This window comes from Phycomyces blakesleeanus (genome assembly GCF_001638985.1).
Source record: "Phycomyces blakesleeanus NRRL 1555(-) unplaced genomic scaffold PHYBLscaffold_25, whole genome shotgun sequence".
NCBI lineage: Eukaryota > Fungi > Mucoromycota > Mucoromycetes > Mucorales > Phycomycetaceae > Phycomyces > Phycomyces blakesleeanus.
This window is the reverse complement of record NW_017265158.1, coordinates 410,396-432,845: the sequence shown is the minus strand read 5'-3', so window position 1 is coordinate 432,845 and position 22,450 is coordinate 410,396. Positions and strand designations below refer to the sequence as shown.

Here is a 22,450-nt window from a genome sequence, read left to right as displayed (position 1 = left end):
ATTTAGATAAGACCGAATCTGACAGAATACTGGGCGAATGAATATGTTCTTCATCACTCGCTTGGCTGTTTTCATCAAAGCTGTCAAATCCACGCATATTTTCAATATCTCCATGCTCATCATCATCGTCGTCGTCATCATTACTTCCACTGTCGTTATCCAGACTGTTCCAGCCAGCCTGTAATGTCTTTTCGAATTTTCTTATTCTTTCTTGAGCTTCTGCAAGTAACATAGTATCATTATGTCGTTTCTCAAGTTCTGTTTTAGCTTTTTCCAATTGGTAGGTGATCGTCTTTATGTTATCTTTGGCATTTTTTAAAGCAAGGTCTCGTTCAGAAAGCTGTTTGTTGAACTCTGCGTCCATGGCAGCAATCAAGTTTTGTACAGCTATAACCTTTTTTCATAAATGATTTATTTTCCTCAACATCATTTTTATTCCTGTGACTTACTTGATACAATATGAAGGCCCTGTGGGTTGGGTTTATAGGATGGTATCGTATTATTCGGTGGTTCAGTGTGAATTTCTGAATCTTCAATATGTGATACCTAAGGTTTCTTTACTTAGAATACTATCTCGGGATTAAATCATATCTCTATTCGTTTACTTACGACTGACTCTATCTTATTTTCATCCTCAGTTGTAATATGCTCTGGAGTTGTAGAGTAATCTGAAGATGCGCCATACAGCATCAATAAATCGACCATTTCTTTACATTCTACTTTGGTAGCTATGCTAAGAGGAGTGTCATCGCTCGAATCTTTGGAATTTATCATGGCTTTAAGTTGTTCATCGTCTCTTATTATACTCAGGAGATGTTGCATATAATATATTGCCGCATTAGACCTTCCAAAAACTCCTGCCGTAATAGCTGTGTGATGTAGGACAGTTCTATTCTTATGGTCTGTGATTCTCAAAGATGTACTCAGAATATCGAGAAGTTTTGGGAAACAGTCGTTGTCAAAGCTATCGGTCACCATAACCCCACGCATAAGGGGCGTCTCTCCCGCATAATTTACTCGGCATGTATTTGCACCTTTTGTAATTAGCCATTCAACCGTCTGTATTTTAGCCATGGCAACTGACCAGTGTAGGGCAGTGTGACCTTGTTCATCAATCACAAGATCAATATTAATAGACGACAGAGTCTTTGGGTTTTTTAATGATTCAGGAATAGGCTCGTCTGATAGAAATATATTCATCAATACGTTGCGCTGATGTTCGTTTTTAGTTGAATTTTCGGAGTCTTTTGGTGGAGATAGTTTAAGTCGTTTTCGACTGTGGGGGACCTTTTCGACAGGTATTTGGCGGTGGTAAGGAGATGTTGTAGGAGAATCGATAGTACAATAAGGAGACGAAGGTGATGATGTATGGATAGATTGAGTAGAATCTTGGATAGTAGTGTTTTGAATACGTCTTGGATTAACTGCCAGGGCTTGTTCTTTGGTCGGAACAAGCTCTTGGTCCCCACTTTCTTCATAAGCTGCAATATCAAATTCAACCAACGGAAGTATGAAGTCCAAGACCTGATAACGTTCAGCAAGTTCCTTTCCTTTGTCCCAAGGAATCCTGCTCATTAACTGATGAGTACTTGTATTATAATCCAATAATAGGTAAAGCCTTAGGTTGCTTACCATGTGCCTTGATATTTTCCATATCCTCCTTGCACTTTTTCATGCTCTCCTGTAAGAACTTCTCTGTCGAGAATCTTTGTTCGTTTACCCTTGTCAATTCCAGCCAGTTTGAGAATTTGAGTAGCATTCATATATGAATCAGATCGACGTCGCATGATAGCTACACCATGAACTGTCATCTCAAACACATTGACACTACTATACACAGCAGTGTAAACATCTGTGTCTGAATGTGAAGATGTAAGTGCAACAACATCCATTAAGTAGAAATGAAAAAAGATGGCCAAAGAGGAAGAGACGCGAAACAGACTAAACGCGTAGCCTGTCCATTACAGCCGCGTCCTGGCTATAAGCTGTGGCTGAGCGTGTCAATTACGCCTTCCGCGACGCGTGATGTAAGAACAAGTTACTTTGGCTTGTTTGCTCTGCTTTATTGAAAGTACAGAAAAAAAGAGTTAACATTAATTTGACCTAAATTAACATTCGAGGAAATCAGCTGTCATCAATGTCTCCAGAACAACTTCTGGGTCGACTTTGAATTCTGGAATTTCTGTAGTGGAGCCTTCGTATTGCCATTTGTAGTAAAGATAACGACACACAATCTCCAGGATGACAGCCCTACAAAGGATCAAAGATGTTTTTTTTTCGGTTTGTTTGATACAACTTCTTTTAGTATTGTTGATTTCTCTTAATTTATTTATTGCGTTTATACTTGATGTCACGGAATGGAATCTCGCTTTCTACTGACTCTTTGAATTGGACTACAAAATCAAAAGTTTACCATCCGTTCTGGTGCAAAGGTATTATGCACTTACCAGGGCCGACAAGCATATTCTTAATTGTACCAGAACGCATTGCAGCTTCACGATGGATGACAAACACAAAACCATCACTACTGATCAATTTGACATACTCAGAGACACTTTCAACTTCACTCATAATTATAAGGGAGAAAGAATAGAAATAATAAAACGAAATCAGGACGAGCACGGGGAATTCTTTTTTTTTTCTTCTTTTATTGTAAAAAAAAATTGGCAACCTGTCTATCATTTTTACCGTCTCTTTTACTTGATCTTGTATTTTCCATACTAAAAATTGAAGAGATGGAAACAGATTAACATATGCGAGTAGTATCGATAAAGTACACTTACGTTCTTGGATGCATCAAATACTTCCCATCGGCTTGCAGGAAAGATATGTTTGTTGCGCTCGTACCAAGACCTTTCGACCACTTTACCTGCGTGGGACTTTAAGAAATTGAAAGGGTTAAGATTTAAGAATTTACTAGCCAATTCAATATTCACCTCATCCTTTTCCAACGTTGCATCGTTGACTAACCGAACATCATCATGGACATCAAAGTTAAACAAAGGCCCGGATTTACCACGTGCTTTATTGATGATAAAGTCATAAAAGGTGTAATGCTTATAAAGGGAAGGAAATACATCAATTATGAATACATACCATGACAATTATTATCTTCCGTAACTTACATGAGGAATAATCAAATCTTCCTTGACATAAATCAAATTGTCGACATTAACACCACGCAATTGGGGGAACTGCTGGCGGCAAGCATCGAGAAACTGAGAAATAGAGTCTCCTTTCTTGCACTGGACTGATTTACGATGACCACTGCCATCCCAGTAAGAATATGTAATACTGATCACTTCACCTGTGCAGCAAAAATAGCTATACTTTATGAGCTTACTGTCTATTTGTTTATATTGGACTTACTCTTCAACTCCTCCTGTCTCCTCAGCCATTCTTTACGCAGCTCCTCCCGCATCTGACGTTCTTCCTCTTCTCGCTCTCGATCAGGAAGAAAACTGGTATCAACAGTAGGATCTTTGAGCATTTTACGTTTCTTTTGTATCTTCTCGGTCTCTTCCTGATCATCATCTTCCCCTGCTTCAGGTGAAGCCTCAAGTTCTTTTGCCTCTTCCTCTTTCTCTTCTTCTTCTTCGTCTTCAAAAGATAGGCGCATCATTTGCTTTTTCTTTCTCTTCTTTCTCTTCTCCTCTCTATTTTTAAATATATAAAAATTGATCAATACACACAACTTTTTTTTTAAAAAAAAAACCCCCTTTTACAGCTCTTTAAATGCGTCGTACCCCAATGGTGCAGTTTTTGCTGCTTCTCTCAATTGCTGCTCTTCCAAGTTTTCTTTGATCTTACGATAGTCTCGTAACTCTGTGAGACCAATGGTGCTGCTCTTGAGTTGGGTCTCAATGTCACCCGTAGTGGTGATGAATTTATCGGATCCCACGCGCACTTCATTTAACTACACATCCAATCACAATGTTAGATTCATAAAAATTCTTGAGTACTTGAATTTGTTTCAAACCTTGGATATCTTTTGTCGTTCTCTTTCTGATTCTTCATAGATCTTGCGCCGTGCCTTCTCCAGCATCGTCTGGCGTTGTCCCTCTGCCTTTGAATCCATGGTGTTCTGTAGCAAACAGGGAAAAGCAAGCGTGGCTGAGACTGCGTTTTATTTGCAAGAAAGTTAAAGAAAAGGTGTTCACACTCCCCCCCTCAACTATCTTCGTTGACTAGAAATAAGCTAAAAAATTAATTAATTCATATTTAATTGTCGAAATCATGTGGGTATTATGCGATGTAAAAGAGGATTCAGGTAATAATACTTTCTTTAATATTCCACAATGACTAATTGTTTAATTAGAACACAAGCAGATCTTGCTCAAACCGGGAAAATCATACATGGTTGGCAGGAATGGTACAAAATATTACATCGTAAACATCGATTCAACACTGACACTAATCTTTAGATGCCGATATTACTTTCTCTGACAAATCTATCAGTCGAAAACATGCCAGTATAATTGTAGATCCAGTAGAACATGAACACATGGTAATATATCATAACAACTATCTATATTATTTCTGGTGTGTTTGTTTAATGTCTAGCTTATTAATAGGGAAACATTGAATTTAGACCCAGGGTAGTTCTGAAAGATGTAGGATCCAAGTATGGGACTAAGGCGAACGGAAAGAGCATAAAAGATCCAACTGTTATCGAGAATGATACAGTCATGGAATTTGGCACTCTTGACAGTGCGGTCAAGTAAGATCACGAAGACTTGTTTGCATTTGGCCAACTTGATTTATTTATTTTTGTAGGCTTGTGTGGAAACATCTATTTGTATGCCGTACGTCTCTTGGGAGGAATGAGAAAGAGGAGCTTCTTGAGGCTGGCGCTCGATTAGGTACATTTTTGTAGAATAATTGGTATAAGTGTAGGAATGATTAGAATCTTGACTCTCTTGAATGGGAACCTCTTAGGATTCCACATCACCAAAGACTGGGATGATAATTGCACACACTTGTATGTCAAGGAGATCCGATTTACTCACAAGTTGATACAGTGCCTTGTTCAATTAAAACCAGTCGTGTCAACATCATGGCTTGCTGAGTTTGTGAGCGACACAAGCACTGTGTTTCCAGATTTCGAGAAACATATTCCTCCATTGTCTTCTGATTTTCCTTTGACACAATGTGCCCCGAACTTCTTACCTTCAGTCAATCGCACTTGGATATTTAATGGTCTTATATTCTATATATTTGGAAAAGAACAGGTAATATAGATAGTAAAATAGAAAGTTATTGCTTCTCTGGGAGAAAATTTAATAATGTATATTGTTATTCCCTGGGAAACAATAAACACAAATCTAGTTTGATCGATTGTCTACGGTGATTAAGGCAGCTGGCGGAAAGGCTATTTTCTGTAGACCAGGAACACCATTGAGAAGTCCTCTGATTCAATTTAACAAAGGAGTTTTTGTTATTCCTACCAGCGGAATTGACAATAATTCATGGACAGGTGTCGAAAAGAGCCTAAGAAAAGCGTAGGTAGATTTTATATATATCAAGACCAACTGTTGACGATATTTGCGTAGAAAACGAGAAGCAATTAAAGAAGAAGCAATCGGCTGGTCTATTGTGTATTGCTCTCTTGAGAAGATTGGGGATCAAAGCATATTAGCACAGCCTGTGGAGCCCAAACCCTTTGGGGAAAATCAACGGAAAGGAAAAGCGAGTACACTTGAAGAAAAGCTGGAATATGTGCCAGCAGTTACAAGCAAAAAAACTCGTACCCCTACATCTTCTTTGGAAACCCCATCTGAAAGTCCGGTAACTTTCTCTGGAACTACAGAAGCACATATGGATATGGATGTAGATCAAGACCTTAACATATCCGCAGAGAACTCAAAAAATATTGGCCTTTCAAGTGAACAACAGAACATAAACTTATATATAGATAGTCCTAGCTCTGTGGAGCCCAAAACCTTTGTGAAAAATCAACGGAAAAGAAAAGCAAGTACACTTGAAGAAAAGTCGAAATATGTGCCGGCAGCTACAAGCGAAAAAGCTCATACTCCTACATCCCCTTTGGGAACCTCATCTGAAAGTCCGGTAACTCTCTCTGAAGCTCAAGAAGCACATATGAATATGGATGTATATCAGGATTATGAAATATCCACAGAAAGCTCAGAAAACCACAACCTTTCAAGCGAACAACAGAACATAAACTTAAATGTAAATCGCCTGAGCTCTACGGGGAAGATATTTGAAAAGTGCTATATTTCAGAAACGTCTGTATTACCTCAGAGTTACATTAAAGATTGTTTACCAGCTCCAAATGCCAAAATTTTCAAAAAAGTAGGTGGTTATTTCTAAGATTTGATTAATAAGAGATAATATACTTACGCTTTGGAGTTTAGGGATTCTCTTTACCACCAGTCAGCTCACCAACATATGTTCCACTTAACAATGTAAAAAATAATACAAAATTGGGTACGTGTAGTGAGTAGACATGTATATAAATTGATAGGGTGTACTAATTTACACTATATTCAGATACTCCGGACAAGGAAACTACAGACTCGTTTGTAGACATTTCGATTATCCCCACTCGTTTGGACTCCAAGCGGAAAAGAGATACTTGAACAATATGTCTACTGTTAGATTATTTGCAACGACTACTTTTAAGAAATCTTTATATGTAAAACAAACCTAAAAGTAATTGTTTCAGACAAATTTTTAGAACACTTTGAGTTTATTTAAAATATATATATATAAAGTTTATTTTTACAGCAACTGCTGCAAATTCTCTATTGTTGAATAACACACAGAGATAAATTACTGTTTCTTTTTAATAATAATGAGGCAACTTCTTGTAAATTCAATATATCATATTTAGTATCTTATTCCAATTGTCCCAACCACATATTACAAATGTCTTTTTTTGTTTTGTTGAAGAATTGATTGTCGTTTATGTAGGCTTGATGAATTACAGTACCGGTATAGTAAGATAATTCAGTCGAGACAATCTGAATTTGTTATAATCATACCTTTAATGTAAATAGAAAAAGAAACCTTCCAAAAAAATTATTAATTATATCATGACTTACCCACCATAATTATATGAGGTGCCTCAAACACGAGGAAGCTAAAGGACAAGAGCTTGTACCTGGCTCATTCTCATCAGACAAGCCTTTCATTCAATACCCGCTTTTCATTTTCATTCTTAGTCTTTATTTTCTTTTACAGTCGTCTAAGACGTTAACTTTATGGTATGGTAGAGTAAACTGTAATCATTATGGCTTACACCCTTCTAGAATCTCGTTACACTCCTTATTCTGTTTCTGGTGGTTTTTGGCGTCATTGTGTTTGTGCTTCTATTTGGTGAAGGGCCACAATTAAGACATGGCATTGTTGGAAAGACTCATTATTTTTTGACGAGCACCTTTCCACGAGGTATAATGTAAGAGTTTCGTAATTATTATCGTAAATCGCACACAAAAAAAATTCAAACCAATGTACATTTAGATGGTCAATGGAATCTACATTAGGGAAAAAGAATGTGAAGCGTTTAGGAAAAGCATGGGTATATTGTTGCGAATCTCGAAATCCATTTTTACAGGTGTGATTGGTGTACTCTTTATCTGTGTGTGTATATTGGGTTTTTATTAATTTTTTTGAGTCTTGGATTTTATATTTTGTTGCAGATTTTCTTTATGTTCTTGACTGTCTCGTCATTTGCTTTGTTCTACTATTTTGCGGTGCCTCATGTTCCTGGTCCTTACCTCGGGAGAATTCATCAGTAAGGTCATATAGGAGAAACTCATAAGCATAAATGCTTATTGACCATGTTTCAAACTTTTCTATACAAACAAGGTTTTTGATTCCAGCGCATATTGGTGTTCTCTACTATTCTTATTATATGGCTTGTACTGCAGATCCTGGTATTATTACTGCCAATAATCACCAGAGTTACATGGATCATTACAAATATGACAATTTGTTGTACGAGCCCAAAGAGTGTACTACTTGCAAGCGACTCAAGCCCGCAAGATCCAAACATTGTTCAATGTGCCATGCATGTGTAGGACGATCCGATCACCACTGTGCGTGGATCAATCGATGTGTGGGTGTGAATAATCATCGGTACTTCTTCTTTTTCTTGTACTCCTTGATCCAATTGTGTGTGTATGGTACCTATCTGTGCTTTGAAGTGTATCGTGGGTTTATAGTCGAGTGGGGATTAGAAAATGCAACCGTTTTTGATCACAAGGCGAAAACCCAGCGCCCGATAACCTTTCGTCAAGCTATGGTGGTAAGCAAATCTCCTGTTTTTTTTATGCAAGAGTACATCAACGCCAAGAAAATTGTACTGAATACAAAGCAATAGCACGTTATGCACCAAGACCGAATAATAGGATCTCTTGGCATTCTAGCCACTGTGGTCGCGGTCGTTGTATCTTTATTCCTTGTGTACCAGTAAGTAGGAAGAGGCTTATCAAATCTGGCTCTATTCACTAAAATATCCTGTAGACTTTATCTTGCCGGACGTGGCATGACTACCAATGAAGCCTTCAAATGGGAAATTGTCGAAGAAGATATTGACCGTGGGGTGTTTTACCTTGTAGAAGAGCCGGTCAAAACTAATCCTCCTAAGCGTAAAGATGTACACACCCAAACCCCACCCAAAGAACGAAGAATTAAGAGTTTTAGTGAATTGGAGAATATCTATGATTTGGGATTTGTGACAAATATAAAAAATGTCCTTATTCCTCCCACCTTTGGGAAGCCGTGACATATAATGTGCTAAGAATGACGTAAAATAAAATAGAGAGAAAAGGAAATATTGTCGCGCCAATATTTTTTGAAACGTTTAAAAAAGCCAGCTATCCTCATCGATTTGCATTGATTGACTTTCTTCCCTACACTTCTCAAACAAAATAATAACAATAACAACAACATGGTTGGCGACTGCTGTCTTATCCTAATAATCATCTTACTGCCTCCTTTGGGTGTATTCCTGATGCACGGCTGTGGTGCAGATTTCTGGATTAATTTGTATGAAACTCATATATAAACTTTATTGACCTACATATTCTGACTATACCTTTTATTTTTGTTGTTTGTAGGTGTTTGACTCTTCTCGGTTATCTTCCAGGTAAGTTTTATTTCTCTTGGGCTGGTTTGGATTCACTGCAAATATAAATACGAACCATATTGTTATTTAGGTCACATTCACGCATTCTATCTATTGATCAAGCAGAGAGATGAAAAGAGACTTCAAGGAGGCTATCCTGTTGGTGGACCAGGATATGGGGCTGTTCCTAATTAAACCCTTTACACGATAATGGATACCCATACTTAGTTAATATGACAAGCACCAGTTTTACAACCTCAATGTCATACTTTGTATATGTATATATAAATTTTTGATACTTAATATATATATATATATATTGTACAGTAAAGATATCAGAAAACAAATCTTTAAATATACTCTTAATATCTTTGTGTTTTGGGTATCTCTAACTTTTAAACAAGTATATCTCCTTTGATACAAAGCATAACTTTGTTTTTTTCTTTCTTTTCCAGTGTGTAAACTCAAATCAGAGTGTCACAAACTTTCTTAGTCATTATAATCCCAACTTTTTCCCCACACCCTTCTTTTGACCTCTCTTTAGCTTCTTCTTTTTCTTATTGATTTAATCTATACCATGGCCCCAGAAAGAGTCTTTGTTATTGGTGTTGGCATGTCCAAATTCATCAAACCCCGTGGAAAGGTGGACTACACTGGTAATAAAAAGCATTCTTTTTAAAATAATGTATTAGGTACAATAATTGTATGCAATAATACTTATGATAATGCTTGTGTATTTATTCTACAAGAATTTGGTCTGGAAGCCTCTGTCAAGGCACTGAATGACGCTGGTCTGTCTTACGACGATATTCAGTTTGCAGCCTGTGGATATGTATTTGCTGATAGTACAGCTGGGCAGCGTGTTTTATACCAGCTGGGAATGACCCAGATCCCCATAATCAATGTTAACAACAACTGCTCTACTGGTTCGACTGCTCTTTTGCAGGCTCGTAATGCGGTTGCATCTGGATCCGTAGAATGCGCAATGGCACTTGGATTCGAACGCATGGCCAGTGGGTCCTTGGGAGCAGTGTTTTCTGATCGTACAAATCCTCTCGGTAAAATAGTTTAAGCTTAGTATAGCTTACGTCCACACCTATTTTATTTTTTTATAATTAATCGCCGTGATTTGGAACACATATCTTTATACTTTCACAGATCATGTTGGCACTGTGATGTTCTCTGAACGAGGAGCCACAAATGCTCCTTATGCTGCCCAGATTTTTGGAAATGCTGGTATAGCTTATATGGAAAAACACGGTGCTACACCGCGACATCTTGCAAAGATTGCCGAAAAGAACCATCGTCACAGGTAAGGATCAAAAGGTTATAAGTGTAAGCCGGCTGGTGCATGATGTGCTAACGTCTATCACCATAGTTCAAACAACCCTTACTCCCAATTCCAGACCATCTACACACTTGAAGAAATTGAAGAGTCACCAAATGTTTTTGGTCCGCTGACGAAGCTGCAATGCTGTCCTACTTCAGACGGTGCTGGTTGCGTTATTGTTTGCAATGAATCGTTTGTAGTTAAGCATGGTCTTGTTGACCAAGCCGTTGAAATTGCTTCTCAGGTCATGGCTACAGACTCCCCCCGTATGTTGTCCAAGGACGGTATAGAATGGGCTGGCTCAGATATGACTCGCCGTGCTGCCTCTGAAGCCTTTAAAAAGGCCGGAATTACTCCTAATGATGTCCAGGTGGTTGAGCTTCATGACTGCTTCTCTGCCAATGAAGTAAGCTTTTTTATTTTACTTTACATTTTCTTTCTTAAAAGAAAGAATATATGTATATATACTCACTAAAAAACATTAGTTGTTGACATATGATGCTCTTGGCTTGACACCCCCTGGAAAAGCACACACTCTAATCGACTCTGGGGACAATACGTATGGTGGTAAATATGTCATCAATCCTTCTGGCGGACTCATTTCCAAAGGACATCCCCTCGGTGCTACTGGACTTGCTCAGTGTACAGGTAATGTTTGATGTAGAGAGAATTTGCTACCATAATAATAATAATAATAATAATATTAATATCGGGTTTACTTAATCTTTTGATTTCTGTTGTTGTTATAGAGCTTGTTTGGCAGATCCGTGGCTGGGCTGGAGATAGACAGGTGCCTAATGTAGAGTATGCCTTGCAACACAACGTTGGTTTGGGTGGTGCCGTTGTAATAACTATCTATAAACGTGGCCAAGTTAATCAGCCCAAACCCCTTACAAGATATAACCCAGTAAGTAGAATGTTAATAATTAATATTCAAGTATTGATTTTTTTATTTATCTATAACAGGGATGTGAGGCACGTTATATTACTAGAGAAGACTTTGAAAAGGCTGCCTCAAAGCCTGAGAACAGAGCAGCTTTCTTTGAATCAAAGCTTTAAAGAAGCAATAGTAGAGCTTTAGAGTAACACACACAAACTGCACTGTGATAACAATAAATACCCATTTCTAAACTTCGATACTTCTTTCCTATTTACAAAGCCTTGCTATTCTTCTAAATTAATATCAATTATAATGAATAACAAAACTAAATTTAGTAGAACAAGCTCTGAGATATATTCCGAGTGTGAAAAAAAGGGAGGGAACGTAAGAGAGAGAGAGAGAGATACAGATCCTTCATGATATTAGAAAGGATCCATCACAGCCAAAGTCAGCAGTAAGGAAATCTGTTGCTACTCCCACCTCAACCTTGACATTCCGAAAGTTTCTTCCTAAGCAGTAGACAGGTAAAAAAAAATTATCGTGGGTTCTTCTAGGCCTTGCGTACTGTTGCATGTGGACGACACAACGAGGGTTGAAAAATAATTGAAATAAAATATAATAAACCCACAAGTATAACGGTAAAGGTTTCTTCCAGCGCACTAAGGTGTGGACAAAATAAAAGTATAAAAAAAAGGTGAAAAGGGGCAATATTCTTGAAAGACTCTGATTGGCTATTTTTCTTCCGTTGTCATTTGAATTGAGAAAATGAACTTTTTTTTGATAGAAAAGAAGTACCATAGGGTGCACGGCCTAGAAAAACTCGCGATAAAAGTCTTACTTAATGACAGGGACGGAAGTATGAGTACAATTAACTGATAAGTGCTTGACTAATTTTGAACTATTTTTTTTTAAAGAAAAAAGGTGCGGACAGTCATAAATTAGTCTGATTGACTAAGCTTATGATGAACTTGTTTTACTTTTTTTTTGAACTTTTAGTCTGTCCACACCAAGTGAACACAAGAGTAAATACTTCGTGATTTTGGCACAATGGTAAAGTTGATCAGTAATTTATTTTTAAAGATATTATGAAAAAAATAAAGCGGTATGCAAGGGATTTGTGAAGAATGCAAATCTAATGAGAACATATAATCGCACTTTTAATAGATCCCTTTGACCGCTACAGAAAATATATGGGATCAAGTATTTGCATTGATTGCGAGTACTCTTAGCTATGTTGTAAAACTCATCGAAACTACAACCAAATTCTGCTCAAATTTGTAAATTGATATAGTGATAATAAAGACGATTAAAGAAAACAGATTAATTAAATAGTTTAAACACAAGCTTGAAAGAAATGAACTTGGATTAAAGAAAGAATAAATAGCCAATTAAGCAGAAAGCTCGCCGGAATTAGCTACCTACATGGGCACACCGGAAAGAACGGTAGTTCCCTTGAAAAGCAGGTTTCAATAAGTCTATAATATCATGTACAACATACTAATCACCAAACGAATCTACGATCCCAGCAACTGGAATGAACAAGGTAAGTCTGTGAGGCTAAAATCATCCAGTCCACCCATATTACGGGAATTATGCGGTAAGATTTGAATCTGCTTTTCTAGATACTACGTACTTTGTATGTTAAATTGCTCAAACAAAACAAGCTGAAAGATTTAATTATGGACATAGTTTGTGGATTAGGAGAAATTACGACAATGCCTGTGTTGCTGCCAATTCTTTAAAATACCATTTTATCTTTATTTATATGTAGCATATCTCCTAGTTTGACAGCTGTATTTCTTCAAGATATTATAAGCCATTCGAGCAATATGCTTAGATATCTTCAAAAGAACTGTATAAAGTAGCACAGCCTTGACTCAACAAAAAAAATAAAGAAGGAGAAAAGAGCAAAGTCAAAATAGTGAAGTTACTTTAATAATAAACCCTGAGCTCTAAAATACAAAAAGGCATGTAAAACAAAAATATATAAAATCAACTTTAAAAAAGTTCTTAGGCTTGTTTAGATAGTGTGCCATCATAAAGATAATGTGCAACTATTTATCAGAGTCTGTGCATACAGATGCATATACATATATCTTTGAGGAAATGGATAAAATACTGATGACGCCAATGTACCTCTTAAATACTGATTGTCATTGCACATCGCCTTGTATTATGTAATGTTCAACTGGAGCTTAGCTAGCTTGCATATGTGTGTGTGTGTGTGTGTGTGCATATGCTATATTTAAAACTATATTTTATATTAGTAATAAAAGCAAAAGTAAAGGCAAAAGTCTTGCAAGGTATTACTATTATTTTTTTGATACAAGACTATATCAACCATTTTAGGATAAGACCTTCTTATAACCCTATTCAAAAGAATCTTTCAAGTCCCTTTATTTTGATTTTAATTTTAATTTTTATCTATTGATTCTCATCTTCTATTGAATATATACCAGAAACAAATCCTGATTAATTGAGAGAGAAAGCCACCTTTCTGGAGCTACTTTGTCTGTAAGCTTTATTGAAGTCTTTTACAAGTCGAATGTGTTGAGGCTCTTAATACATTAAGCTAACTCGATATTGCAGTTTTTTGTACTTGTGACTTTAATACCTCTTACTACTTTAAATTTGCCATTTTCTTTTCTGTGCACAAACTTTTGGATATTCATCTAATTACTCTTGTTCCCGAGTTAAAAGCAGATATCTATGTGTGTGTATGTAGCTTTCAGTAGAGCAGATATCTAAAGTAACCATCACATTAACTCTTCTTGAACAGTTAGAGAACTTTTGTTGGCGTATTTTAAATTAGCATTTTTGTCTTCTTTGTCAAAGATATACTGCTTATGTGCCTACGCTTTTTTTCTTTTCTTCTTCTTTTTCTTCTTTTTTGTGTATATAGATAATGTAGTATGGCTGAGAAACTACTTTTATTATATGTGTAGAAGGAAGGCTGAGGAATAGATTAGGTCTTGAAGACTAATATGCTCATATGGAATCAGCAGATATTTTGTTTGTAAATCGAAAGACTTTATTTTATTTTAGCTTGGTTTTGATTTGATTTGATTTGATTAGTAATGTCTTGTTTTATCTGTATTCACTACGCATTTGTCTTATTTTACCTGCATATTTAAGCATACAATGATCAACTTCTTTAAACAAGCCTTCAATGAAATTGCCACTTGGTTGCTACCGAGGCAGTCTTTGACAATCTTTCGGTACTCGTACCAAGAACAAAAAAGAAACAAGGCTATTTTAAAATCGGCTCTGCCAAAATATTTCTTGGTAAGCTTTCTATGACTTGGATTTCAATCTCTCTATATGAAAATTAACAAAAAAAAAGTTTAAGAAAATCTTAATTTTGTATCCAATACTCTATATTACCTAAAGGAATACCTAAGAAAGGACAAAGAGCGCTCAATCCCTACACATCATTATGAGCTTGGACTGCTTCTATATCTTAAAATAGAGCACATACTCATCACAGTGCATATTTTCTAATGCCTAGTCCCTTTTGGTTCAAGCTTTCTCGCATCACACCAAAATGTCACCCAAGACCCAATCAAACTACAGCCCATAAATGATCCTTTCTGTTATATTTTACACATACAAACGCACACGCACACACAAGAGAAAGAGCAGCCAAATTTATCATCCCTGTTATATTTAATGATAATGATAATAAACTTAATTAAATGGTTAGATTGAACTGACTTGATTTTTGGGGTTAAACTGGCTTGGGTTAAGCCAAGACGATAAGGAGTTTTCTATGAACAAGTTGTGTACACATATATAAAAAGATCTTTAGCCTTGCCAAAAAAAGCCTCTCGTGGTAATCGAAATCGACGCCTCTCTCTCTCTCTTTTTCTCTATTTTTATTTCTCTACTTCATTCTCTTTTCTTCTTCTTCTTCTTCTTCTTCTATAAACACGCCAATTTGATTTTTTGTTTGTTTTCTGTTTTACTGTATACTACTTCACTCCATTCCACCTCATTTCATCTGGCTCAATTTCACTATACAATAATGCAGAAACTGAAAAACGCATTTCATAGCAAACCACAATCTACCCCAGACACCCTTACTTCATCGGGATCTACATTGGGCGATGATTCCAAAAAGAAGAAACGCTTCTCATTATTTATGAAGCCGTCGACCTCTGGGGCAAAGCTAATGACGATAGCCGGAAGAGAATCTATCTCCCGAAGATCCTCCAAAAGTACCCCTACTCATCGTCCGTCAATGTCTTCTTTGAAGACGGCTGCCAAACAAGAGCCGTCTGTATGTGCGGGGTATATTTTTTATTTATTTTCTGCTTGCGATCTACTTACTGACCACTCATAAAAAAAAGACGTCTTTAAATCTATCTATCTATCTATCTATCAATTTATTTATTTAATTCTTTCTTTTAATCAACCAAAAAATAATAACAATAACGATAATATAGTCTACAGTGTCCACTCCGTCTAAAATATCAATTCAGCCACCTTCTACAGCAAATATTACCAATACACCCACTACATTCAACAGTACCGACTATTCGAACTTGTCAGAGAGTGTGATAACACGTCAATTGGACCACACCTCAGAGTCAGACAATCATTTAAGCACTAGACACAGTTCTTCAAACCAGGATGAATATCTCCATCTAGGTATGCAGTGCCATGAAAAAGGTGAACTTGAACAAGCAACACAATACTGGCGATTATCGGCAGAAAGCGAGTCTCCTCTGGGATTATTATTTTATGGAATTGCACTGAGGCACGGTTGGGTAAGCTAAAAATAAGTATATATTTATTTAAGTTTAAATTGATGAATTGGACAATGTGGATCTGATAAAAATAATAATCCACAATTGGCTGTAGGGATGTAAGAAGGATCCTACTGTGGCAGTAAGGTATCTTAAGAGAGCAGTAGAGCATGCAAAATACGATCTAAGGACTGGGTTTGCACAATCTGCTATGGTTGCAAAACATGAGTTGGTGCTGGCCATCTATGAACTCGGTGTTTGCTTCCGCCATGGCTGGGGGGTACGTTTTTTTTTCTTTAAAAAAATCATGGGGTAAACTCATTTCAAGCCAGATTTTTTTTTAACATCCACAACCTTCTCTCTCTCTCTGCAGGTTCCAAAGGATCTTAAGATGGCTTCAACGTACTTTGAGATCGCAGCAGGTTTAGGAGATCCTGATGCAATGAACGATATTGCATTCTGTTACTGTCATGGACATGGTGTGAAGAAAGATATGTACAAAGCAGCAAAGTACTACCGTATGGCTGATTATCAGGGCAGAGGACTAATAGGAAACTCGTGGATCTGGAAGGATAAATACAATGTGGTTGACCAGCCAGATTGGGATGGTCTAAAGTAAAAGAAGAAGACGACGAAGGAAGATCATATTTAAAGCAAGACTTTGGCAGGTTCCAGTCTTGTCTAGTTTTCTATTATTATTTGGATCAAACAAAATACATTATAACAAGTACATACACATATACATATATTTACACGGTGCTCTACATTTGAAATACAAACCAACACTTTGAAAGCAGCTTTTTCTTATTATCATTATTATAATAATAATAATTGGCAGCCACGTACATAGTAGTCTTTATAAAATTATATGCGCCAGTTTAGTAGTCATTTGAATAAATCGAACATAAAATTACCAAATCTTGTTAAATTATAAATATTCTAAAAGGTTATTTTAAAATTATGGCGCTGGAGATTCCGGAACATGACCCAAAATACAGGAATATGTGGCCAGAGGCCATAAAAAAAGGTTAAAAGCAAATCGACTGTAAATAGTGTTCTTAATTAGTTGTTATAAATGCATTATTCTATATTAGACTAGCCATACAGATTATCTGAAAGCTTTCGAAGAAGCCAAAGTCCAGTATAACTGGATCAAATTTCTGGCTGGTGCGAAGAAAAGCCAGAATTCTCATTGTTACAGGTAGCAAGAAGAACAGTCCATTCAAAAAAGTCTTCATTGTCAATCCTAATCATAACCCGGAAAGAACGGTGGAACACGTATGGTGATAAAGCTCTCGTCGCATCCCTAATACTGGAAGTTTTGACTTTAAATCTTCTTATTCACTTCTTTTTAGGCTACCATAGATGAGTTTGATAGTAAAGGCAACAACTAACAAGTTGTCTTATCAGACATCAGTAATCTTACGAAGACGACGTTTACTTATGGGGTACCACGTTTCTATCTAACCGGACTGATTAATTGTGTCTATCTGTCTGGGCCGGTACCTTTCTCTAATCCTTCAGGGCAAAATGATGTGTCCTGAAAAAACGCACTATATTTATTGTACACATTAGCTTTACTACTTTGTGTTAATCTATCTCTTCCAAGGCACCAAACTGTCATTATTTTAAGTGCCACAGTTTGTATTTGGGCAACTTAATAATAAAAGTTTGTCTCATACAAAAAAACAAGTCCTGTATATTCAATTAGTAGCCCTGGATTTAGACTTGACAATAAAGAAATAATAATTAGTTACAAGCGCACCATATCAATAGCTGGTTGTGCAGAACAGTATGAGTTGTTGTCATTAGAGTGTCTCGCAATCTTGTTGGATATTCTACTATTTATTATCCTTACGCGTATCATGCCTTTCCTTGAAACCTATTGGGCCAGCAACCTCCAACGTATCAAGAAACAAAACAATATAGAGGATAGAAGCGCGAGTTTTAACTTTGGTTTATTATAACGCGTCTTGTCTTATTAAAAGCTATTTGTTTAATTGAATTGGCAGTTTATTATTGATAAAAGTAAAGTCAATTGGCTTTCATTGAATAACAGTATAATAGAGGTAAAATTGAGAAATATAGATTTTTGGTTTTGCAACTTGATCTATTCATTACTTTCAGTTAGGAGAAGACCAATATCTCTGAAAAAAAGATACTCCAGCTTGCAAATAAAAGAAGAAAGATCCATAGTGATCTTCACCTCCAAGCAGACGAGGCAGTGGTTTCTCTCTTAGTTGTAAGTTAATCTTGAGAAATATAAACTTGTAGTTATATGCTTCTCAGATAATTATAGACTAGCTCTACCGGTTTCACTTCTGATAAAGTCGGTCCGTCTGGCCCATCAGCTCAACTTGCTCAATCTACCAGTCAAAAAATTAACGATTTTTTTTTAAAATGGCCCTGGATTTTCGGTGATTGAATTGAAACATGAAATTGAAAAAGGGCAAGAAAGTGCAGAGAGAGTCGACCAATTACACAAGCAAGAGTAAGTTCCTTTTTTTCTAAAGGCTTGTAAACAGATGAACTAATCCATACCATTTAGCCTACTCTATTACAATATCCTTGACTTTGTAGCCACTCCACCAGACGCTTCCCTCAAGATGCTTCTCTGTGATAAGTATACAACTTTCATGGAGCACACGAAGAGTCTCGACATGTCCCCTGAAGATATTACGGAGGATGTTGATATGTTAATAACGGTAGACGATGATAATATTTACAAATTATGTGATAATGCTGTAAAGGGTTTTGTAAGCTCCAATTAGTCGGTATTACATTATAATATTTTAATTTGTATGAACTACTCTTTCCGGAAATTATTGGTGCAATTTTCTACCATTTCTCTGCTTAATTCATCTTTTTGGTGCATTTGGTGCATTCCATTTTTGCACCAATAATTTCCGGAGAAAGTGTATTTATGTATATATTATTAGTGACAATAAAGAAGGGGATATTTGCAAAGTAATTTTCAGATTAATGTAAGTGAATTAGGTAATCAAGTATACCATGTTTAACATATGTTTGTTCTTTAATGTAGCAATAAACAATTCAAAGACAGCTATAATATATTCACTGATTGATCAATTAGTGAATATCATTTCACAAGCGTGTTTATATTCCCTCTTTTCGATGAAACGTTCGATGAAATCTCAAGAATGATCATTGGTCAACAATGGTGAGTTGTACCAAGTTTGCCCTATATCGTGTTCGACGAGAATTAAAGTACTGTTTTAGGGGTGATCCCAAACTAATGTGTGCCAAAAAAAAATGGGCATAATGCATTATCAGATGCCCACAGAAGAACTCCCGGACCAAGTATCGATGGGGTATTTACTATCCCCCACTCTCAACGAAACAGAGTTTTTTTTTATATTAGAGATATCTGGTGGCCCAGCTTTTGATTACTTTGCTATTTTGTTTCTTTCTCCTAAATAATGTTCGAAGAATTAGAAGCTGATGATGAAACATATTATATCACAACGTGTGAATAAGCATTTTGCTGGTTTATCTTCTGTGAAGCTTTATGGTATTCAAATATACAGTAAGTATAAGTATTATACGTATATTCCAAGTTGATTTATTTATTTTTTCCTAGAGAATGAGATGTTTGCCTGTAGTTTAACAAACCCTATTGTCAACCGATATATGTTCGCTCTTGATATGAAATTTAGTTTACCAACAGCACCACGTCTTCTCTCCCAGTCGTTCCCCAGATTTATACAAAATGTTTGGAAATAAAAAGAATCATTTTACAACAATTTGGTGTGGACAGACTAAAAGTTCAAAAAAAAAGGGCAAAAAAAGGGGAAATTTTTTAATCGACTCTAATTAGCTAGTTTTCTTCCATCGCCACTAGGGTTGAGAAGAGAAGCATTTTCTTATGGAGAAGATGTGCCATATAATGAGAGATCTAGACAAACTCGCGATAAAAGGTTCTCACTTAATGACAGAGACGGGATTATATGCACAATTTTATCTAATATGTATTTTGAACTAATTTTGAACTTTTTTTTAAAATAAAGATGTGGACAGCCATAAATTAGTCTGATTGACTAAATTCAGGATGAAGTTGTTTTACCCTTTTTTTGCCCTTTTTTTGAACTTTTAGTCTGTCCACACCAATTGTACTTTGCTCTTTACGCCTTAAATATATATATTTAAATTATTATCAAAGTCTGTGCGCAATTAATCCTAAATCCTTGCCAATTATCTGTACCACAATACATAAATAAAGTCTTCTCTTCATTGGTCCTTTTTCCCTTGCAACACAGGTTATACATAAACATAAGCATAAGCTTATAGAGTTGAGGTGTATACATTTATTATCGTACTTGAGACATGCCATTTTGTTCTACTAAAGTATCCTTTGATATATATATATATATATATATCTAACCTCTGTAATTTCCTTTATCCTACGACTGTTTTTCATGCTTGACTGTGGCAGACGTTTGTTTAGAGACCTTTAGACAAGAGTCGATCAGCATTATCAAGGGCAATATAAAGTAAGGTGCATAAAACATATAGAGGACACCGATTGTTGGTAAGGAAAGATCGTATTCCGGATTAAACCATAAGTCAACCAAGACAGGTAATACGGTAGTCATAACATGAGAGCTATAGACTAATAATAATTTATCGTTAAACACCCCAATCATAATTTAAACATTTTAGCCTATATTTATAAGTGCAATCTTACCAGCAAGACCGAGGCGAATAGAAGACGTATCTACAAAGATAAAAATTAATATTTAAGCTACATAATTAACATATACTTACTATAATATAAGCCATAGCACGCGTAGAAAAAGAACGGCAACTGAATAAATGCTTCACACAAAATAAATGAGAGAAACCAAGGTTTTGCTGGACCGGCCATGATGGGATCCTTGAATTGCTCGAGGTACCATGCAACTACATTCTTTAGGAAAGAAGGCACCAAGAATGAAGGGTAGATAGATTGGAGATCTATCAGAGCAGTGATGGGAATGTGTGTAGCAAAGTACGTAAAGAAGATGAGATCTAATCGTCTTTCTGAAAGCCGAGTCATTTGAATCGCGGTGAGCAGAAATGAAATGTATAGAAAAGGGTTACTCTTTGGGGCTAAACCTGTGTGTAGAGTGTTTACTTTTAATTAATAAATAAATAAATATGAATTTATTTAATTATTTATTTAATTATTTATATTCTTATTTTGGTGCTCCTATTTTCACGATGCCTGCTCGTTCTTTTGAGCCTCCAAGACCTCTGACATGGCTTCATAAGCCTGCGTAGCTTGTATTAGTAATGTGTTTATCCAGTTGTGTAGATATAGTAAATCAAATATTATGCTTTTTTTTTAAAAAAAAAAAAGATATTTTACCATCTTCATATGAGCTCGTATGCTGTCTGCTTCTCGGGAGAACTTTTCTATAATTCTATGAGATATGGTGAGAATAGAATAGAATAGAATACAATTGTATACTATGTATTTCTATATAAAAATTGTACCTTGAAAGCTGTTCCTCTTTCTTCTCGATAAAAACTAATGCTTCTTCGAGCGTGAATTGGACATGGAACTCAAACCCTACATTTACATAAATATACTTTGTGTCCTGACTAAAAGATATACATATACATATATATCAATACATAATTATTGTTTGTGTTGGGTTTAGTTATCTATAGAATAATAGTAATAAAGAAATATTCAAGTGTTTTAAAGACATACATGTGGGCTTGGGCATAGAATTGAGACCCAAGGTCAACCAGTGTCTTGAGTTCTGTTAATTTATTAGTTTGGATCGATTCGATCTGGATCTTTAACTTTTGACTTGATCATCAATGACAAATGAGATTTGAGGTTTGAGTGTGCATATATGAAAGCATATATATATATAACCTAAAAATCTGTGCTTACTATTCTGAAAGAGAATTTAAGACGGAATCGCGTCTGTCTAGAACGATCTTGAGATTTGGTTTGAGCTTTAGGTTAATAAACTCGTCATATTTTTGTAACACAGCAATAAGAGAGTCTTCTTTGACCATTTTTGCTTTTTTATATAATATAATATAATAATTCGTTAATTATTATTATTATTATTAAAAAATAAAAGGAATAATATAAAAGACAGAGAGGGAGAAAGGGATAAGAGAATACAAGTGTTGGTCTGTTTGTGGATGGGTTTAATCGCCGAATACAAAGAGTAGCCCATTTCAAGCAGGCCAAGGGCGCGTGTAACAAAGGTGCAAAAATAAAAATAAAAAAATATGAAAAAGTCAGAGACAAAACAGAGAAAGCCAGAGGCAGATTTGTAAGTTCAATGATCGAGTGAGGAGAGTATAATATTTTCCCTTTCTTTCCTTTCCCTTCTTCTTTTTCTTTCCTTTTTACCTTCCCTTCCCTTTTTCTC

General features: G+C 35.9%; 10 protein-coding genes across 10 annotated transcripts; 5 read left to right on the top strand and 5 right to left on the bottom strand.

Annotated features, from left to right (window-relative positions):
• Positions 1-1,491: 1,491 nt before the first annotated feature.
• On the bottom strand, positions 1,492-1,892 carry PHYBLDRAFT_117358 (apses-type HTH transcription regulator; the record flags this gene model as incomplete). The annotated part of the gene is made up of 2 exons (XM_018428574.1): positions 1,492-1,567; positions 1,633-1,892. Coding segments are annotated over 2 exons (336 nt in total), but the record flags the coding sequence as incomplete, so codon positions are not given.
• Positions 1,893-1,907: 15 nt separating this feature from the next.
• On the bottom strand, positions 1,908-2,597 carry PHYBLDRAFT_160154 (hypothetical protein). The gene is made up of 3 exons (XM_018434125.1): positions 2,448-2,597; positions 2,345-2,393; positions 1,908-2,250 (listed from the first exon to the last, which is right to left on the bottom strand). Exons 1-3 carry the CDS (start codon positions 2,569-2,571, stop codon positions 2,109-2,111), a joined length of 315 nt encoding a protein of 104 aa, XP_018286413.1. The 5' UTR covers positions 2,572-2,597; the 3' UTR covers positions 1,908-2,108.
• Positions 2,598-2,649: 52 nt separating this feature from the next.
• On the bottom strand, positions 2,650-4,056 carry PHYBLDRAFT_136409 (hypothetical protein). Its single transcript, XM_018429784.1, has 7 exons — positions 3,980-4,056; positions 3,747-3,916; positions 3,370-3,656; positions 3,126-3,307; positions 2,937-3,056; positions 2,784-2,879; positions 2,650-2,720 (listed from the first exon to the last, which is right to left on the bottom strand). Exons 1-7 carry the CDS (start codon positions 4,043-4,045, stop codon positions 2,697-2,699), a joined length of 945 nt encoding a protein of 314 aa, XP_018286412.1. The 5' UTR covers positions 4,046-4,056; the 3' UTR covers positions 2,650-2,696.
• A 3,599-nt stretch (positions 4,057-7,655) lies between these two features.
• Positions 7,656-8,155, top strand: PHYBLDRAFT_5487 (hypothetical protein; the record flags this gene model as incomplete). Its single annotated transcript, XM_018440194.1, has 2 exons — positions 7,656-7,759; positions 7,834-8,155. Coding segments are annotated over 2 exons (426 nt in total), but the record flags the coding sequence as incomplete, so codon positions are not given.
• Positions 8,156-8,796: 641 nt separating this feature from the next.
• On the top strand, positions 8,797-9,509 carry PHYBLDRAFT_183233 (hypothetical protein). The gene is made up of 3 exons (XM_018438737.1): positions 8,797-9,015; positions 9,087-9,115; positions 9,186-9,509. The coding sequence occupies exons 1-3, from the start codon at positions 8,918-8,920 to the stop codon at positions 9,287-9,289; spliced, it is 231 nt and encodes a 76-aa protein (XP_018286410.1). The 5' UTR covers positions 8,797-8,917; the 3' UTR covers positions 9,290-9,509.
• Positions 9,510-9,653: 144 nt separating this feature from the next.
• Positions 9,654-11,559, top strand: PHYBLDRAFT_127637 (hypothetical protein). Its single transcript, XM_018429178.1, has 7 exons — positions 9,654-9,750; positions 9,844-10,152; positions 10,253-10,406; positions 10,473-10,830; positions 10,910-11,072; positions 11,174-11,331; positions 11,391-11,559. The coding sequence occupies exons 1-7, from the start codon at positions 9,672-9,674 to the stop codon at positions 11,481-11,483; spliced, it is 1,314 nt and encodes a 437-aa protein (XP_018286409.1). The 5' UTR covers positions 9,654-9,671; the 3' UTR covers positions 11,484-11,559.
• A 4,397-nt stretch (positions 11,560-15,956) lies between these two features.
• Positions 15,957-16,671, top strand: PHYBLDRAFT_117388 (hypothetical protein; the record flags this gene model as incomplete). Its single annotated transcript, XM_018428575.1, has 3 exons — positions 15,957-16,073; positions 16,168-16,332; positions 16,426-16,671. 3 exons carry the CDS (start codon positions 15,957-15,959, stop codon positions 16,669-16,671), a joined length of 528 nt encoding a protein of 175 aa, XP_018286408.1.
• A 1,246-nt stretch (positions 16,672-17,917) lies between these two features.
• Positions 17,918-19,796, top strand: PHYBLDRAFT_150547 (hypothetical protein; the record flags this gene model as incomplete). Its single annotated transcript, XM_018432500.1, has 8 exons — positions 17,918-18,008; positions 18,087-18,121; positions 18,184-18,294; positions 18,352-18,424; positions 18,501-18,543; positions 18,601-18,808; positions 19,509-19,599; positions 19,654-19,796. 8 exons carry the CDS (start codon positions 17,918-17,920, stop codon positions 19,794-19,796), a joined length of 795 nt encoding a protein of 264 aa, XP_018286407.1.
• Positions 19,797-20,363: 567 nt separating this feature from the next.
• Positions 20,364-21,156, bottom strand: PHYBLDRAFT_32988 (hypothetical protein). Its single transcript, XM_018440003.1, has 3 exons — positions 20,838-21,156; positions 20,758-20,787; positions 20,364-20,682 (listed from the first exon to the last, which is right to left on the bottom strand). The coding sequence occupies exons 1-3, from the start codon at positions 21,106-21,108 to the stop codon at positions 20,474-20,476; spliced, it is 510 nt and encodes a 169-aa protein (XP_018286406.1). The 5' UTR covers positions 21,109-21,156; the 3' UTR covers positions 20,364-20,473.
• Positions 21,157-21,267: 111 nt separating this feature from the next.
• Positions 21,268-22,085, bottom strand: PHYBLDRAFT_173362 (hypothetical protein; the record flags this gene model as incomplete). The annotated part of the gene is made up of 5 exons (XM_018437019.1): positions 21,268-21,324; positions 21,421-21,475; positions 21,549-21,656; positions 21,769-21,870; positions 21,958-22,085. 5 exons carry the CDS (start codon positions 22,083-22,085, stop codon positions 21,268-21,270), a joined length of 450 nt encoding a protein of 149 aa, XP_018286405.1.
• Positions 22,086-22,450: the final 365 nt, after the last annotated feature.

Bases quoted from the DNA above. Each gene is read 5' to 3' on its own strand.
- PHYBLDRAFT_183233 (XM_018438737.1), top strand. From the start codon at position 8,918: ATGGTTGGCGACTGCTGTCTTATCCTAATAATCATCTTACTGCCTCCT. The intron at 9,016-9,086 runs GTATGAAACTCA...TGTTGTTTGTAG, and splicing joins GCAGATTTCTGGATTAATTT to GTGTTTGACTCTTCTCGGTT. The intron at 9,116-9,185 runs GTAAGTTTTATT...ATTGTTATTTAG, and splicing joins TCTTCTCGGTTATCTTCCAG to GTCACATTCACGCATTCTAT.
- PHYBLDRAFT_136409 (XM_018429784.1), bottom strand. From the start codon at position 4,045: ATGCTGGAGAAGGCACGGCGCAAGATCTATGAAGAATCAGAAAGAGAA. The intron at 3,917-3,979 runs GTTTGAAACAAA...TTGGATGTGTAG, and splicing joins AACGACAAAAGATATCCAAG to TTAAATGAAGTGCGCGTGGG. The intron at 3,657-3,746 runs GTACGACGCATT...ATTTAAAAATAG, and splicing joins GCAAAAACTGCACCATTGGG to AGAGGAGAAGAGAAAGAAGA.
- PHYBLDRAFT_32988 (XM_018440003.1), bottom strand. From the start codon at position 21,108: ATGACTCGGCTTTCAGAAAGACGATTAGATCTCATCTTCTTTACGTAC. The intron at 20,788-20,837 runs GTAAGTATATGT...TTATCTTTGTAG, and splicing joins GTGCTATGGCTTATATTATA to ATACGTCTTCTATTCGCCTC. The intron at 20,683-20,757 runs GTAAGATTGCAC...AATTATTATTAG, and splicing joins TATTCGCCTCGGTCTTGCTG to TCTATAGCTCTCATGTTATG.
- PHYBLDRAFT_160154 (XM_018434125.1), bottom strand. From the start codon at position 2,571: ATGAGTGAAGTTGAAAGTGTCTCTGAGTATGTCAAATTGATCAGTAGT. The intron at 2,394-2,447 runs GTAAGTGCATAA...TTGATTTTGTAG, and splicing joins GAATATGCTTGTCGGCCCTG to TCCAATTCAAAGAGTCAGTA. The intron at 2,251-2,344 runs GTATAAACGCAA...GATCCTTTGTAG, and splicing joins ATTCCATTCCGTGACATCAA to GGCTGTCATCCTGGAGATTG.
- PHYBLDRAFT_127637 (XM_018429178.1), top strand. From the start codon at position 9,672: ATGGCCCCAGAAAGAGTCTTTGTTATTGGTGTTGGCATGTCCAAATTC. The intron at 9,751-9,843 runs GTAATAAAAAGC...TTATTCTACAAG, and splicing joins TGGAAAGGTGGACTACACTG to AATTTGGTCTGGAAGCCTCT. The intron at 11,332-11,390 runs GTAAGTAGAATG...TATCTATAACAG, and splicing joins CCCTTACAAGATATAACCCA to GGATGTGAGGCACGTTATAT.